Source organism: Podarcis muralis, chromosome 2 (assembly GCF_964188315.1).
Source record: "Podarcis muralis chromosome 2, rPodMur119.hap1.1, whole genome shotgun sequence".
Classification (NCBI taxonomy): domain Eukaryota; kingdom Metazoa; phylum Chordata; class Lepidosauria; order Squamata; family Lacertidae; genus Podarcis; species Podarcis muralis.
Genome location: NC_135656.1, coordinates 2,970,285 through 2,988,591, shown reverse-complemented (window position 1 = coordinate 2,988,591; position 18,307 = coordinate 2,970,285). Strand labels below are relative to the sequence as shown.

The following is an 18,307-nucleotide window of genomic DNA, read 5'->3' as shown; positions in this document are numbered from 1 at the left end:
GGCTCCCACATCAGTCCCAGAAGAAGTACTGATCACCCACAAGATATAACTCTTGGTTTCTTAGCAAAATGGCAGTCAGGGAGGGCTCAGATTGATGCTTTGGTTGTTTGCAGGCATATTCTGCAACATTTCATTGCTTATGCAATAATAGAGGTGGATTTCTACCAGACCACCCAAACATCATTCTGCTTTATTAATTGTTCTGCGATGCTTCCTCAGAGTTACAGCATTTTTGGCACCTGGAAGGGACACTCTTGCACTGTACTCGGACCATTGGTAATTTGGGGTCTATGGGTCACTACAAGTGTGGCAGATGCTCTTCCTGCCCATTTTCATTACAACTGAAAGAAATTTACGATGAGAATACTATTTTCAGATTTGTTATACGTCAATTTAAAGGTAAAGGGACCCCTGACCATTAGGTCCAGTTGCGCACGACTCTGGGGTTGCGACGCTCATCTTGCTTTATTGTTGGCCTCCAGTGCCTCTCTCAATGTTGCTGGACTCCACCTCCCATAATTCCTGAGCATTGGCCATTCTGCCTGGGGGTGATGGGAGGTGGAGTCCAGCAACATCTGCAGGGCCAAGGTTCCCCATCCCTGCTGTGTAGCCTTCTGCTTTCGCCATGCTTTCTGTTCCAGCTTCTGGGTCCCAGAATCTGAAAACTTGGCTTGACCTCCAGCTGATCTTGGCCTAACTCCAAGGCCTCCTTGATGCTAAAGATTCATGGGAACATAAGAGGAGCCCTTTGGATCAGGCCAAAGGGCTCCTCTAGCCCAACATGCAGTTCTCCCAGTGAAGAAGAAGAAAAAGAAGAAGAAGAAGAGGAGGAGGAGGAGGAGGAGGAGGAGGAGGAGTTTGGATTTGATATCCCGCTTTATCACTGCCCTAAGGAGTCTCAAAGCGGCTAACATTCTCCTTTCCCTTCCTCCCCCACATCAAACGCTCTGTGAGGTGAGTGGGGCTGAGAGACTTCAAAGTGTGACTGGCCCAAGGTCACCCAGCAGCTGCATGTGGAGGAGTGGAGACGCGAACCCGGTTCCCCAGATTACGAATCTACTGCTCTTAACCATTACACCACACTGGTCAACCAGATGCCTGTGGACCAGCTGTGCTAGACTCTGAGACAACTTCTTGATGCCAGCACTTGTCAGTGGCATAGATGCCACCCCTTCCCCATATTACTCACCAATGGAGTCGGGCACATGTTTCCCAGATGCATTCAGACAAAAGCTCAGGTTGATGCTGTTGACATGGGAGAAAGGGGGGAGCAATGAGTCATTGTAAGAAATGAGTGAAAGGCAGTGCAGTCTAGGGAGGGCCAAATTGGAATGTGAATGCCCTGGGTTCAGATCCTTGCTCAGTCAGGGGCTCACCTACATCTCCACTACAGCAGAATGACATTATTTAAGGGCAGGAGTAGTCAACATGGTGCCTTCCAAATCCCATCAGCCCCAGCTGGAATGGCCAATCGGCTGGTGGGAGTTGTAGTCCTGAAACCTTGGTTATTCCTTGTTAAGGGCCGACCTCAAAGGATTGCTTGCTTTAATCACTGTAAAGCACTATGGTGCTATAAAAATGTAAATCGCTGCCAGGAAAGGAGGCTGGTGCTCTGGACAGGGTGCCTTCTGATGCAGCTGGAGTTGAAACAGAACTTCAAGGGGAGGGAGATAGAGGAGATCCAGTGGCACGCAGGAATGCCACCTATTTAAAAAGGAATGGCTATGGAGATAGGAAAGATGTGCCACGTTCTGTCAGTTCTGCCAGGAAGGAAACGGGATGGGGCAGCAAAGGGAATCTGGGCTTTGTTCCCAGGGACACAGGTGTTCCAAGGCAGAACAAACTGAAATGCAGAGAAGAGGGCCACAAAATGCACCTGGCCTGAGGGCAACACTTCTAGGTGTGGAAAGGGAAGCTCATTCAAGAGGCAGATTCTCTTGATGCAAGAGTTGGGGTGGGGGGAGAGCGGCTAACGTGATGGTGGGGTGGTGGTGGTTGGGGTGTGTTCCTGTCTGGATGACTCAGCCTCTCCTCCCAGCCATGTGGTCCCAGCCGGGTCACCAGCCTATTACAATCACCCATTCATAGTCAAGTTGGGCAGGTGGCCAGGGCAACCCCCACTTCTCTCCAGTTGCTGAGCAACTGAAAAACTCAGTTCATAAATATCCCCCCAGGCCCCTTTCATGGCTAGAGGATCAATACAGCCCCTTCTTAGCTGGAGCAAATCTGGAAGGCACATGCTATTTTTGTCACATGGAGACCACATGAAACCGATCTCCATTGTGACAGCTTATTTCACCTCTGCCGTAAAATGTCACAAGACTATCTGCTTACTGGTTCTGCTTTGCCTGGAGTGAATGAGTTAGTGCAAGCACGGAGGTAAGGGCTCCTAGGGGTTTGTTCATGCAGGAGCCTGCGAATGAGGTTCCATGTGGTGAGAAGCCTCTAGGTAACAGTAGAAGCTCTTTGGTTATGACAGCTGCTACAAGCACCCACAGGGGGGCTTCCTTCCCGCTCCCAGCACTGCTGCCCACTAATATGCAGATCCATGGCCATTGTTTTTGAAAAGGACAGCCCCCCCACATTTTAAGCGTTTCTGGAATTTTACAAACTGTTGGTTTTTTTTAACACTCCTACAGTACCATACCATTAAAAAACAACGCAGACACCAGGATGCACATGCTAGTGCAGGTTTAATAGTAAAAGGCCTCCTGTCCTAAGACTCCCTTACTGAGAGATAAGCCCTGGCACTGATCTCAGATGGGTCTAACAGTCACAGCTCTCTTAGGGCTTGTCTGCATGGGACTCTTCTCTTTCTCCCATCAGGTAAACACCAGAAAGCATCCTGGTGAGAGGTGGGGAGCTTTTGCTCGTGATACTCCTTTACAGTGTGGAAAGACACTGCTTTTGAAATGGCTCACCTGCCGCAGGAACACAGGAAGCTACCTGACACCAAATCAGGCCACACCCCCTCGCAGTGTGGTCAACACTGACCAGCAGGAGCCTATTTCAGAGTTTCGCACAGGGCTCTTTCCCAGTCCTACCAGGAGATACTGGGGGTTGAACATGGGACCTTTGGTGTGCAGAGCATGTGCTCTGCCACTGAGCTATGGTCCTTCCCTATGGCTTACCCCAGAAGACTGGGAATTGTAGCTCAGAATAAGGCCAACAGAGCTACAGTCGCCACAGTCACTTGGGGACCATCAGGACTGTACCTTCCACTGTGGTTTCCTTCCAACATCACTCACCAAGCAACGGGGGTTCCAGTGCCCTCTAGGGTGCAAGCTCTCTCCTCAGGGTTAAACATGGTGGGGAAGATGCTGAGAGTGGCACTTGCATGAACGATGGGGCGGCCCCTGCGAAGGTAGGCAAGAGAGGGAGGGAGAGAAAGAACTGTGATGTTTTTACCATTTCACCTGTCTTTCTGAACCTTTCAAACTCTTCTCCCCCAAATCGAGGGGTGGGGAGATGCATTTGTCTGCATCCCCATCCACAATCCTTATGCACAGTGCCTACCTGTAAACCAGGGCTGTGTCCATTCCAAAGGCTCCCACAATCAGATCTGAAGGGTGGAGAGAGAGAAAGTAGTGGACAGGCAATGAGCTCTATCTTGTTGCAGATTTTGATACCATTTTCCAGGGGTTGGTTTCAAAAGAGAAACTTAGCTCAAAGCTGCTTATGTGTCACATTGCCTATTGTTTCTCAGTGGTTATGGGGAAAACCACTTAGCACATGCTCAGAGGAAGCCTCCTTTATTGCTCTTCCTTGCAAAGTCCTCTGAGATAAGGGCAAATCAACAGCTGCATGGTTAGGGGCAGATAATGCTCTTATGCCCAAGTTTTGCAAAGATAAGTATCAATGGACCACTTGAACATAGACAAGGGTGGTAGCCTCCTTGCATGACTACTGCCCTTCAAGTGAGAGTCTCTTTGGAGACCTGATATTAAATGCTCATTATAAAGTGGGTGTTTATAAATGCCATTGCAGAGGGCTTTTACAATACCAATGGGACACTTTCTTGCTTTCACTTTGCCTTTGAGAGCATTCTGAGGGTTGCCTCCCTGAAGACCTAAATTTATACCGGATGTTAACATGCTCCTTAGGATACAAGATGCCCAAACTGGCTGTTGGATTATCTGATCAATCATCAGGAATATAATAATTCCCTCTATTTCCAACATGCAGGGTTTGAGTGCCGCTGCCTACAGAGCCAAAATGGCACCATACATGCACGAGGGAGGTATCAAGAGCACAAAGATCTTAAAATAAAAACCACTAAAGCTGTAAGAAACCCCAGACAGTTCAGTGAGGATTGAGCGTGCTCAATGGCCACAGAATGCTGAAGAGGGTGGAATGGGAACCCGGGTGGGAGGAACTGCCTAGCATCCTAGAGAGCCTGGCTGGCTGGCTGATACAGTGAACAGGAGCACTCCACGTGGCAACGCTTTCTTGCAGATCCCACTTGTGTATAGTATTTGGACTTCCTTAAGCTGTTACTCAATTGCACAGAGAACCATACTGCCTCTGTATCAGGGTCAGGCAACAGAGTGCCCTCCAGATATTGCTGGACGATGAGTCCCATCATCCCTGGCCAGTGGGCGACACTGGCTGGGGCTGGTGGGGACTTGGGAGTCCAACAACTTGGCTAAACCTGCTCTATAGGATAAAGAGTTTGCTGGGTCCCCTTTGGATTTCTGCCTTTAGCCAGAGAGAGCTGGGACAGAACCTGGGACCTCATCCATGCAAAGCTACCAAAGATAACCTATGGCTCTTTGATCCTCCAGATGCCCCATTGCAGCCTTTCTTGTGGTTTCACACTCAGTCCTCACCTGGGTAGCCGTTTCCATCCAGGTCCTTAGCCCCACGCATGGAGAAGCCAAAGAAGTCTGGAGTCTGGCCAGCTGGCCAGTGGCCCTGTAACACCTGAGAAGGCTTGGGGTTCAGTCCGCCAGGCCGGCCATTGTACACATAGACCATGCCTTGCTGCTCCTTGCCACCAAACGGGGCCCCAATGGCCACATCTGCAGGAACAAATTCCAGCGTCAGCATTCATTCAGTTATTTGACAAGGCGTAGATGCCACTCGATCTACAAACACCTCTTAAGTGGCTGGCATGAAACAGGTGCAGGTGAACTTTGGCCCTCCAGATGGTCTTGGACAGGGGTCAGCAACCTTTTTCAGCTGTGGGCCGGTCCACCATCCCTCAGACCATGTGGTGGGCCAGACTATATTTTTGGGGGGGGAAATGAATGAATTCCCATGCCCCACAAATAACCCAGAGATGCATTTTAAATAAAAGGAAACATTCTACTCATGTAAAAACACGTTGATTCCTGGACTGTCCGCGGGCCAGATTGAGAAGGTGATTGGGCCGCATCCGGCCCCTGGGCCTTAGGTTGCCTCCCCTGCTCTTGGAGTTAAACTTTCAGCTGCCCCAGCAAACATGGCCAAGGGTCAGGATGATGGGAGTTGGGAGTCCAGCAACCACGGGAGGGCCAAAGGTTCCCCACCCTTGACATTAAACAAAACACTCATTTAAAGAAATGTCCATGTGTTGAAAGCAAGTTGGCCTAAAGCATTTCAAAACAGAAGTAAAACCAGCAGCTAAAAAAAAAAAGAAATAACAAAGCACAATTACCTGTTAAAAATAACATGTCAAATGCACATCTGGACAGGCTTGATTAAAGAAACGAATTTTTAGCAGGGGTTAAAAAAAGCAATGCAGTGACAATTGGAATAAAGAAAAAAGAAGGACAGACTAACCACCATCAATAAGGCAAGGCACCAGTTCTTCCCGTTTGCTTGAGACTGTTGTCATGCTAGCACCCTTGAGCGCATGCACAGCCAGCTGTGACTGGCAACTCTTGCCTGTGCGCAAGTTGGAGGGTGAGGGAGAGAGGGGTGGTAGTTAGGCGGCCAGAGGGGAACTGCCATCACCACTGCTGAGCTGTGAGCTGAGCTGAGGGGAAGGCCAGAAAGGCTGAGAGAGAGGAGGGCACACTGGAACTGGAAGCCGTTATATTGCTGGCATCTGTCTGGCTCAAGAGACAATGGAGTGCACCTCCAGGGGTGAAGTCAAACTACTGCATTAGCAGCACTGAAATGACCTCCCCGGGGCACAAGCCTGGGCAGTGTGTATGGAGGTCCTGGGCTGCCCAGACACGGATCCACTCATCCTCACTGATGTGGTCCAAACAAAAGCAGAGCAATAAGTTTGGCACCAGCTGGGCTGCAGGAGACTCCACTCCAGATTTGTGTAGGTTTTAATCCTTAGTCTTTCTTCTCCCAAAGATGCCCCACAAAGCAGCAGAGATTTAGGATCAGAGTTTTCCTTCTCCTAGATGGACTCCCTTCCCAGGTGGACAAGCCGCACCTGCCCCTCACTTCCCTCAACAGCACATGTAGAAACTGTTTTCTTGACCGTTGGACCCACTCTTGGTCTTGCCCACTCATTCCGCCAGAGCCTTTCTTGGCAGTGGTAGTTAGATAAATTGAGTTGCTGGTCTTGGTCCTACAGAGCCCCCCCATCCCTCCCCACTTTAGACGGTGAAGGGTCTTACTTCACTTCTTTCAAAAAGGAGCCCAACTGGATTAAGGGATCCTCCTTCTCACTCTGCTCAGTTGTCCCCCAAATCCCCCAGGCTGCCTCCATTAGTACTCTAACCAAAAACCACACTGAGAACCAATATGGTGTAGTGATTAGTGTGTCAGACCAGGGTTCAAATTGCAACTCAGCCATGAAGCTTGCTGAACAACCTTGGTCCTGACACTGTCTCTCTGCCTGACCCACCTTACAGGGTTGTTGTGAGGATAGGAGGAGGAGGGGGGAACCAGGTATGCCACCTAGAGCTCCCTGGAGGAAAGGTGGGGAATAATGTAATAAAAACACATAGTAACCTCTTCTCACTCTGCACCCTCATCCCCCTAACTCCTGTGCCCAGGGAACCCCAGTACAGGAGCTCAGAAACGGTTTCGCAGGATTTGTACACAAGAATGCACACTCTGCTCCAATTAGTTTTAATTTTTGCTGCCTTTTCTCTCTTAGCTGCTTTAGAAACTTCTGAGTTAAAAGGTGAGACAAAAGGAAATATTTTAACACAATAAATTAAAACAATGGAGAAGAAGAAAAGCATCAGGCCTTAGCCTCTTGTGCAGGACTGTAGCAGAAACCAGGAATTTCAGTACCTGCTTCAAGGTGTGCCCAGACATACATTGCACGATGCAAATGTGCAGTATGAACCTCATCCAGCAGATGGCAGCAAAATCACATGTAGGGCTTTCCTATCCGGCTACATACACAAATATGGGTCACAAATACCTATAAAACTTTTGTCCTGGGTTGCATCTGGCTGTGATCAGAATCCAGACCTTGCTCATAAATGTATTCTGAAAGGGCAGGAGGAATCATTGCTCTTTAATGATTTTGGAGCCCCTCTGATTTGCCTATGACATTAAAGGAAAACTAATCTACTGTATGCTATCTTGAGTATGCAAACTATGTCTAGGGCGGGGAACCAAATCAGACACACATTTTCTGCTGAACAGATTGCTGCCTCCTCTTTCAATGTACCACATTAAACTTGATCCCCACTTTGCTTTGTTATTTTGTGGGACACTTGTCTGGCTGGTTCAAGAGGGTTCCCTAATGGGAGCCTGTGTTGCAGGGGGAGTCGATCACCAAAGGTCCAGCACCTATAACAGCTGAGTAGAGAAAAGGGGAATTCAGTAAGTGCACACTGCTTTAAACAGCTGCTCTTGCCCAAATTATCCCATCTACACAACTGTTAAAGGTACATGAGCTCAAATGTCGAAATGATGGGCTTGACCCTTCTGTACATTTAGTTATATAATGGCTCATGAGATCAGGACTCTGCAGATTCAAAACCACATCCCAGGGCTTGCTAGTGGGCTGCAAGAAAGCAAACAAATTAAAGCTGTGGCTCTTCAGATGCAGTTGGACCACAATGCTACTGTGCTGCTGCATCAGATGAGAGGAGATTGTCCAGTCCCACTCCTTGGACACTCCTTGGAAAGGCACAGCCATTTCCAAGGGGGCTGCCAGTTGCATCTCTGTGCGAGCTGCTACTCTCCACTGGCCTCCTTCCATTCAGGAAGCATGCCTGAACAATACAACATGCAGATGCAGTTTGGGAGTGAGCAGGCATTGATTGGGGCGTGCTTCCAATTTTAACTCATAAAAAGCTCCCTAAAATCAACCAGAGTACCTTAACCTCAGCTATGAAAAATCTGGGAAGGGCGGGAGAACTGCTTTGAGTGGAACAGGGATCTGGCATCAACGCCTGTGTGGCATTGTGAAATAAAGGGAGGCTAGAACTAACAAGCTGTTGGTTAATCCTGCTGTCAAAGTGAGAAAGTTCAAGAAAGGGCAGACATTTAGCAACAGCAATAAAATGAAAATGTCCTCATGGATGCTCACAAGTTGCAAGAAAATTGTTAGGAACTTGATAACTTTTGACGAAAGGTGGGATGCAACTATCTGGGGCAGCCCACCCCTGCATCTCCTTGTCAAAGATCCCTACCATTGTAGCCGTCCTGGTCAAGGTCTCCCAGGGGCGCAATAGCACTGCCAAAGCGACCAAATTCTTGGTGACCAGTAAGTGCGGCCGACGCCACTGGCTCCATGCCGTACAGCTGTTGCAGGAAGATGTAGACTCTGCCCACCTCCTGCACACGACCATCTTCTGTTTTTTCCATGTATAAGGGGGCACCAATCAGTAGGTCATCTAGGCTGCATGGTGGGGTGGGAGGAGAAAGAGCAAGAGCCTTAAAATCACCAACTCTGGATCCAAAAGGTACAAAGAGCTCACTGCCGGGGTTCAGAGAAGCACTAGTGGAAGTGAGAGAGCAGCAGGGTCTAAAGGCACAAAGCCCCCCTCCTCAACCATCGCCAGAGTATCTCCATGGGGTCTGCACTGCCCCTTCCCTCTGCTATCCATGGCAACTCTCTTCCTCCTTCCTAGACAGAGCCCACCCAAAATCTCCCAAACTCAAACATAGTCAAACATTCCCACAGCTTCTTCTAGTGTGGAGAAAAGCGCCCCCCCCCCTCTCTCACACACACAACTAGTGATTGTGGTCACCCTTCCTCAACACTCACCTGTCACCGTTTAGATCAGTGGCAGCCACAGCATAGCCAAAATAGGCAGCCATCTGTTGAGGGAAATGACAGGCAGCTGGTGAGGCTGAAGGATGTCAACATGGGGCAGGCATCCTGCAATCGTGACAGACTGTCTGCTAAGGGCGGGACTCTTGACTCCCCACAGACCCCTCAGTCCCAGGCCACGTCTGCATTGTATATTGAAAGTATCTTCATGGTCGCTTTCCCCAAAGAACCTTGGGAGGTGTGTTTGTTAAGCAGGCCAAGAATTGCTAGGAAACGCGTGTTCCCTCCCAGAGCAACAATTCTCACAATGGAACTCTGGGAATTGTAGCCCTATGAGGGGAATTGAGATCTCCTGACAACTTGCAGCATAAACTACACTGTTCAAAGTGGCATAATTCTGCTTTAAATGCATTGGGCAGATGGGGCCCCAGACCAATCATGCTACCTGCACACCTCCAACACAGGATAGTTCCTTAAATTTCTGGGGTTCTCCAGGGCAGCCTTCTCCCACTGGGAGCCCTCCAGTTGCTGTCAGACTACAACTCCCATCGTCTCTGACTACCAGCTGTGCAACAACACTTCTGTTCAGACAGATAAGCACATACAGGGTATACTCTGTACGGAAAACCAAATTTGACACCCTGCACCCAATCAATCCAAATCCTGTACTTTTGATACACTGAATCACAGCACAGACAAAGTCCTAAGGCCCCAGGGAGCCTGAAAGCTAGGGAGTTTTTTAAGTGGGGAGGAAATAGGACTAGTAAACACAGTGGATCTCAGGAACCATCATATGTTTCTATTTCTTGCTCTGTCCTTTCCTGGAATGAAGCTCAGACCTTAACGCAGGTGTGGCCTGCAGGTGTCACCCTAAGGGATGGCAATGGAGCCATGCCTTTGTCAGAGGTTGGGCATGGCCCAGCTGCAGCATCAAGACCCTCCTTCCTGGCTTCAGTGTGAACAGTGCAGCCATTTACCTGCTCTCCAGAAAAGTTGTACAGGGGCCGAATGTCACTTCCATTTAGAATTGTGACCTGGAAAGAAGGAAAGAAGAAAGGAAGAGAAAATGAGAGGTCTTCAGTCTCATGTAGACTGATCCAAAGTGATCCAGCTGGAATCCTCCACTAAGGCACTGCTGGATTACAGTTCCCACAATCCCCAGGCAGGACGGCCAATGGCCAGGGATAAAGGGAGTCATAGTTCATCAGTGCTCAAGGGACTCAGCTGGGAAAGGCTTGTTGTGGCAAAGGAGCCAACCCTACTTCTCCTGACAGGGATGAAAAGGGAACCGAGGAGTCTTTGCTCCCAAGACCCAGGGTCTCCCTTCTGGCCACGTACGCATTCTCCTCCCACAGCTGGGGAGTCCTGGCTACCAAAATAGAAACCTTTTCTTTAAATAATACTAATAATTTATTCAAATCACTGTAATTAATTGCTCTTATCACTAGGACATTTTCCCTTCCTTCATCCACATAGGCAGTTTGTCACAACACTGGTAGTACTCATATATGTGTGTGCATGAGCTCATGTTTATGTTATATATGTGTGCATGATTAGAATTTTCTTGAGTCGTGAGTCAGTTTAATGATTGCTTGTTATGTATTGTATTGTATTGTATTGTGTATTGTATTGTGTATTGTATTGCTGTACACTGCCCTGATATTTTATGAGAGGACAGTATAGAAATGCTATATTGTGGGGGACGCCAGCAGGGAGAGAGAGAACAGCCCTGAGGTAAAAAATATCTGTTTTGAGTCTGGATGCCTCCTGCACTACAGCCCCAAACTTAGAATGCAGAAGTAAACCTCACCCAAAGGGTCCCACAGTGTGGCAGAAAATGAGTTGGTTGTATTGCGGGAGCTTTGGGTGCCCTTAGCACCACTTCTGCTCAAGAAGTGGGGCTGAGGTTCCTCTCAGACTGCTCTGTGGGCAACTAAGTGTCACAGCAAGGTCACCGAGAGAAAGGCTGTGCCAGGAGGAAGGAAGGCCACGTCACATGTTAGAGGCGAAGAGAATCGCAGCCCAAAGTAACCTCTGCAACAACATCATGGGGTTGGTTCTTGGCCGCAGCCAAACGGCCGCAGGGAAATCGGATTTGTTTGGTTTCGGGCCTCTAGATTTCCCTCATCTTTAGAAATGCACCTGTTACCATAGCAACCCACAGGGTCAACAACAAACATGCAGCTGAATGGTGCCGAATCAGGAGAGGGTGAGGAGGAGAGAGAGGCTGGCGTGTCATGTGTGAGGCAACGTCTCACTGAGCTCACCCTGAACTCGTGTGTCCCGTGTCAGGGAAAAGTCACAATGGCAAGGGATCACGGGAGCCAAAGAACACACCAGCGTCTCCAGGTGGGATGGCACCCACTTTTAACTTGCACCTTCCTGTGAGTGGGGCCCTCCGCTAACCACACAGGTAGGGGAAATGCGAAGGGGCTATACCCAAAAGCACACCGGTTGATGCCATGGCACCACGAAGCACCAGCACAGGACTCTTCAGCCCGGATGTGGCCAGACATGCCTCTCACAGAACTTCTGGGAAGGAGCAGCGGAGGCCGGTGCCCACTGGGACGGGTAGGGCAGAAGACTGGCAGGCCAACAGTGGTTGGAGCCAGAGCACAAGGCTGGCAGAGCCACCTAATTCTGGTTCTGTCTCCATCCACCTCTCTCCTGAGTTCTACAAAGGCAACACTGAGACTAAGGAAAAAGGAATTTGGTGGCCCATTGCCACCCCCAGAACTGGTTATAAGCAGGTGGGGACTGGCTAGGGGCAGAGCCATAGCATGGTTTGCCAGTGCCCGGGGCGTGCGTGCGCACAGGGGGCGGGGTGCTGCTGGAGTGATCCCCCACTGGAGTCAAGAAGGGCCATGCTGTGCCACCTGCCTGCCCACGCAGGGTGGAGCTCAGCTGGGTGGCACAGCCCTTGCACCATCCCAGCCTCGCAAAGCAGCTCAGGGATGGCAGGGCAGTGTGAGAAGGACGCAACAGCAATGTGCCCTTCGATCACAGCCTTGCCTGCTTTGCCCAGCGAAGCATTCAGATCAGATTCCAGCCTTGTAAAGTGCTGCAGGGTTGTCAGAGCAGCAGGAGGAGCCAAATGCACCCCACCCCCGAGAAAAATGTGGCAAGCCTTCACCCCGCCCCCTACACACATGATGCCCCTGACTGGGGGGAGACGGAGGTTGGTGGAGCAGTGCCCTGATAGACCAGCCTTGTCTCAGAAGCAACTGACTGCTTGCTGCATTGCAAAGAAAAATGAAGAATGTATTGAGATTTCAAATGGCTTTTAAACAACTTTAAAAAATTAAAAAATAAAAACATAAATAATGCTACCAGTGCTACTTTATGGGCTGGATTCAGAGAGTCCTGCTAGCACAACACGATTCGCTTCCCTTCTCCAGTGCCCACCCCCCGGTCGGCTTGGGGTGGGGGCTTGGGATAACCCCCAGAAAAGGAGGTGGTTCCATCAGGCTGCGCCAACAGAGCAGTTTCCTGAATGCTACTTTGAATTTCACCCTCTGGGTCTGGTCCCCTATCTATCCATTAGTAACCCAAGTAGAAAGGAGATAAAGAGTATTTCTCAGGCAGCCTTCAGCAACCTGGTTGCAAAACCTCCAGAGATTGCTGGACTCCACCTTCCATCGGTCAAAGCCAGCGTCCTCAGGGATTAGGGGATTGCAGTCCAGCTACATCCCAGAGGTTATCCCGTTGGTTTAGGCCAGTGTCCTTCAGCCTTGGGGCCTCGTATGCTGTTAGACTAGAACTCCCATCACCCCTAGCCTGGCTAAACTGGCTGGGGATCATGGGAGTTGTAGTCCAACACAATCTGGGGACCCAAGGTTGAAGAGCACTGGGTTAGGCTAGCCAATGAAACTGCTCTGTTTCAGCCCCTGGAAAGTATTTTTGGGGGAAGGACTTTCCAGTTTGTGGATCAGGCATTAAGAAGGTCTCAACGACTTATATCAGAAGTTGTTAAGAGAATGTTCCTGGTTATGAGCAGAAGTGGAGATCTAAGGAAGTTGTTCTTTTAAGGTCCAAGCTGTATAGCAGTTTTTTAAATAAACACTCTTGTAGATGAGCTTGCAGCTGGAAGAACCTGAGGCAGCATCTTGTGCACCTGGTGCGGATGGTGGTGAGGGGCATCTGGAGCACTTTTACAGAATTCCTGACAACCCACCTGCCATCCACAAAAGGTCTGCTGCCAAATTCTGTGCTAGCCCCTAGAGCACATTTTCAAGGGAATTACTGTATGGCCAATGTTCCAGCTCTACAAAGCAGGCAGGGGGACAGGGACACTCAGCCAAATGATGCAAAGGTTGCCAGGAAGACTAAGAGTTCCAGTACACACAGAGAGTGGGGAGAAAGGAGGCACAGGTTTGGCTCTTACATATCCATAAGTCAGGTTTCCTTTAGGAACGCCAGCCACAAAGTCTGCAAGAGAGCAAAGGAACACAATGCAATCAGTGGCAGCAGGAGTCCGAACTGCTGCAAGCACACTGTGAACAGCAGAATACGGCACAGATCATAGACCCTGGAAGAGGAGGAAAATACATACATACAGTATGACCTTTAAGAAACCAGATAATAATGCAGTGCGCTATTTACTAATCCCAAGCCCTTATTATGAGTCCCTCTCATGGGAAAAGGTGGGTTATAAAATAATAATAATAATAATAATAATAATAATAATAATAATAATAATATGAACCCCAATCTCCTACTGCCCTCATAATTGCACTCTTATTTAACAAAAAATAGAAATAAATTTATTATAATTTATTTGAAAACCTATTTGTTGTCTTGGGGGGAGGGGTAGAATTATACAACATTTTGGAATCTTGACGTGTGTGATTTACTCAGAATGCAATGGAGGTAAATATTTTTGGCACAAGGTACACATAAACTGGACTGTCACATGGAAGATGGAGCATGCTTGATTTCTCCTGCCCCGGAGGGGTCTCCCTCAGGAGGTTGTGGACTCTCCTTCCTTGAAGGGTTTTTAGGAGATTTTGGATGGCTGTCTCTCGTGGATGAGATTCCTGCATTGCAGGGGGTGGACTAGGCAGTGTTTCCCAACCTTGGGCCTCCAGCTGTTTTTGAACTACAATTCCCATCATCCCTGACCACTGGTCTTGCTAGCTAGGGATGATGGGAGTTGTAGTCCAAAAACAGCTGGAGGCCCAAGGTTGGGAAACACTGGACTAGAGGACCTCTACAATTCTGGATTCTCTGCTCTCCAAACCAGCCCTACCACCCATGCTGAAAATAAGCCCATTGGTACCTTCAGTGGCATCTCCGCTAAATTCACCGACCGCCACAGAGTAGCCTAGGGAGAGGGAAAGGAGAAACAACATGATTAAGGGGGGGTGCATGCCACTCTACACCTACCAGGGCCATCAGGAAACGCTACTGCCATTTCCCAGCATGCCATGCGGTACCACAGGTTGCCATAGGTCCCATAATGCCAACTAGTTAGTCAGCAATCTGGCCCCAGGCTGAACATCGCTAGGAGGCAAAATCCTTCCCTTTGGAAGAGATGGGAGAAGGCCCCTTCTGGGTTTCTCTAAAGGTAAGTGCATGTGGTCATTTTTGCAGGGAAATGGAAAAGGACAGGTTGTGGGCTCAGTGGCAGAGGCTCTGCTCTGCATTCAGAAGGCCCCAGGTTCAATCCGCCGCATCTCCAGGTAAGACTGGGAAAGAGCCACACACCCCCTGAAATCTGGGAGCGCAGCTGCCACTTGGTGCCGAGAAAAGTGTGCCAATAGTCTGACTCAGTACAGGGCAGATTCCTATGTTCCTCAGCATCAGCAGGAGGTGAAAAAAGTCTGTGACTGGGTTGAAATAAAGGACACGGAGTGACAAATTTCACCATCATAGTGTGGTTACGCTGATGTAACCACATCTATCTCTTAAGTAAGATTAATTCCAGAGCATTTGGGGTACCCCAGGATGTCCTTGCTGACCCTGAAGAGATGCTTATGCATCATTCTGCTTACTATTTGTGAATAATATCAGCACTTCCCATGAACACTACTCACCCCCACCTCATGGATGAAGCAAGGGGTGAACTCAAGAACCCTGGATCTGGTAGAGATCTGCTGACTCTGAAGTTCAGGGAAACCTCTGATCCACTGCCCATTGACAAAGGCTTGATCAGAGGCCCCCCCTTTCTAACAGGGCCCAGATTCTGAACTGAGCAAGTGCTGAAGCGCAAGAACCACCTGCTCAGCCAACCATGAAGCACAGAATGTTGCCCATTCTGGCAACCAGCTCCCAGGAAGAAAATGCTACCCCCTAAGGCAAGGATTAGAGAACCTGCGGCCTTCTAGGTGTTCATCTCCTCCTTAACCTGGACTTCTGGGCTGTTGCAAGATCAATCAACAGCCTCTCCTGTTTGTTGCTCTTATTGTGGGAAAGGGGGGAGCACAAAGGATGGGAGGTCAACTGATAAGAGAGATGTGTTCTGATTGTATTTTAAAAGAATTTGTAAAATTTAATATCTGTCTGTCTGTCTGTCTGCCTGTCTGCCTGCCTGTCTCCATCCAACTCCTCCATCACTCCCAGGCAGCACAGCCAATGGTAATGAATGACAGGGTTTCAGGACCCCACCTCCAGCACTGTCCTACGACAACGATATTCTCTTTCTCCAACCTTTTCCTTCCATCCAGCACTCACCAAGGTAGCTGTCATCAGCCTTGAAGTTAGCCTGACCCGTCTTGAGTTGACCTCGAGCCTCCAGGACTAAATAATTTGGGTCATATACCTCCACAATGGCATCCTGTGCTGCTGAAAGCACCTGGCCTGAAGGGAAAGGGGGGTGGCAGTTAGAGGGTTGGACTAGGACTGGGAAGGCCAAGGGTCAGATCCCCCACTCCCTCAGGAAGCTCACTGGGTGACTTTGGGCAAGTCGGCTACATCTCAGCCTAACTTACCTCACAGGGTTGGTGTGAGGATAAATTCATTTATATAGGGTGGCAGTCCAAAAAGCTTTGCAAACATACAGCTCAGTCCCTTCCATTAATTTCAGGGGACCTACTGTGAGTAAAACCTAGCCAAATAATTTCTAAACAGTCCTTCATCAAAAGAGATCTCAGGACTGTTTACATACAAGGACATTTTTTAAAGAACATACTATATAATAAACACTGACAATAAAGCCACAATAATAACAACAACATAACAGGAAGTTATTCTGTGTGCCACCTCTTGCTCCTTGGAGGAGAGGCAAGATAAACATTAAATGGATGAATGAATGAAGTTATCCTGAATTTGGGGAACAGGAAGGTGGGAGATGGGGGGAGAAATTGGGGATGTCAATATCCCCACATGCAAGGAATCTGAGGCAGTGACCAGCTTTATGGATATGCTGTGATTCCACAGGAACACAGAAAAATTGCTCTTCCTGGGAATCTCAAGCTTTCATTTTCTTTTCCTTAAAAGAAAAAAGAACAGAAAAGAGTATGTTGCTAGTCCTTATGGTTAAGAAGGTGCGTTTGAAAAGGAGGCACTTGATCAGCTAAATAAATATATAAATCTCAATCAGCTGGACCAGTGAAATAAGGATCAAATAAATATTGCCAAAATAGTAATATTTTTCATAATAGTAACAAAGAAGCTGGGAGGGGGGTCACCTTGCCAGTAATAGCTTCCGGGGCCACCAAGGAGAACACGTCCAGCCTGCCAAGACAACGAAAAACATTAGTTTTCCTCAGAGGTTTCTGAGCCAGTTCACCTGACCTTTGCCTTGAGTTTTCCCCTTGTATCTCCACAAGCGCCCTGTGAGGTTTGCTGGGCCAAGAGATGGTAGCTGACCCACAATCACCCAGCCAGCTTTGTGGCTCTTCAGGGGATTTGAATGACTCCACTTCCCGTACCTCTTGACACCCACCCACTGACATCCCCATCACTTCAGAGATCACCCCGGTCACATTGGACCACCCTCAGCTCAGCACCCTGTCTCTTAGCAACCAGGCTGTGACTCACAAAGGTCACACAGGAGCCACCAATGATGCAATCAGAAGACACCTAAAAGCAGGGGCTTTAGGCACTGGACCAGTCTCAGGAGGTACCTGCAGGCAAGACTCAGCTGAACATAGGTGAGGAGCTGGAAGACTGGCAGCAAAAGCATTTTTGAAATTGTCTTAGAAAACAATATTTTAGGTAACATTAGATCAGCTTTGTAGATCAGAAGCTACCAGCCTTTTACAAGCCCTCTCACTCGCCTGCATGGAGTCCCGGGTTGCCTAGGGTGACCAGGGGAGCTGTCAAGTACAAGGCTGATGAAGAATATCCAGATGGCTACAGGTGATGCATGTATGTGCACAGGCTTGATAGGGAAGAAATTCCCAAGCAGCACCCCGCAAACTCTCAGCACATCTTTCCCCTGTTCTATATAACCAGAGCATTACTAGCAAGGAAAATGGCAGCCAGGTGTCCCATAGAGTTGGGTTGACAGAGAGGGGAAATAATTGGCCTTCTGCCCTGCCCTTCAGATGTTAAAAGGTAAAGGTAAAGGGACCCCTGACCATTAGGTCCAGTCGTGGCCGACTCTGGGGTTGCGGCGCTCATCTCGCTTTATTGGCCAAGGGAGCCAACATTTGTCTGCAGACAGTTTTTCTGGGTCATGCGGCCAGCATGACTAAGCTGCTTCTGGTGAACCAGAGCAGTGCACGGAAACGCCGTTTACCTTCCCGCTGGAGCGGTACCTATTTATTTACTTGCACTTTGACGTGCTTTCGAACTGCTAGGTTGGCAGGAGCAGGGACCGAGCAACGGGAGCTCACCCCGTCACGGGGATTCGAACTGCCAACCTTCTGATCGGCAAGCCCTAGCTCTGTGGTTTAACCCACAGCGCCACCCGTGTCAAAAACGCAACTTCCCTGACCGGGAATCGAACCCGGGCCACGGCGGTGAGAGCGCCGAATCCTAACCACTAGACCACCAGGGAGCTTCAGATGTTATTGGACTCCAATTCCCATCATCCCCAGCCGGCATGGCTAAGGAAGATGGGAGTTGTACTCCAGAAACCTATGGAGGGCAGCAGATTGGGGAAGGCCGACCTAAGCACAGGAGCATTTACCCATACAACTCATACAATTCACCCTCCTGTGGGCTTCGCAGGCTATACTGTTTTCCAGATTGGCATTACAACTGGGGCTGCAGACAGCTGCCATGTGGATGCGTCTA

General features: G+C 49.0%; 1 protein-coding gene and 1 non-coding gene across 4 annotated transcripts in view; both read right to left on the bottom strand.

The window, feature by feature from the left end:
- ITGA5 (integrin subunit alpha 5) overlaps positions 1–18,307 on the bottom strand; it is a 68,524-nt gene that overhangs the window by 14,018 nt on the left and 36,199 nt on the right. For all 3 annotated transcript variants that reach the window (XM_077923749.1, XM_077923747.1, XM_077923748.1), the window contains exons 6-16: positions 16,753–16,798; positions 15,797–15,922; positions 14,403–14,447; positions 13,509–13,552; positions 10,102–10,158; positions 9,119–9,171; positions 8,541–8,749; positions 4,830–5,021; positions 3,517–3,562; positions 3,249–3,356; positions 1,190–1,245 (exon numbers count right to left, since the gene is read on the bottom strand). In XM_077923749.1, coding sequence (XP_077779875.1) covers positions 1,190–1,245; positions 3,249–3,356; positions 3,517–3,562; positions 4,830–5,021; positions 8,541–8,749; positions 9,119–9,171; positions 10,102–10,158; positions 13,509–13,552; positions 14,403–14,447; positions 15,797–15,922; positions 16,753–16,798 — 982 coding nt within the window. The remainder of the gene's footprint in view (positions 1–1,189; positions 1,246–3,248; positions 3,357–3,516; positions 3,563–4,829; positions 5,022–8,540; positions 8,750–9,118; positions 9,172–10,101; positions 10,159–13,508; positions 13,553–14,402; positions 14,448–15,796; positions 15,923–16,752; positions 16,799–18,307) is intronic.
- On the bottom strand, positions 17,997–18,068 carry TRNAE-CUC (transfer RNA glutamic acid (anticodon CUC)). The gene has a single exon. It is a non-coding gene; the product is annotated as a tRNA-Glu (tRNA).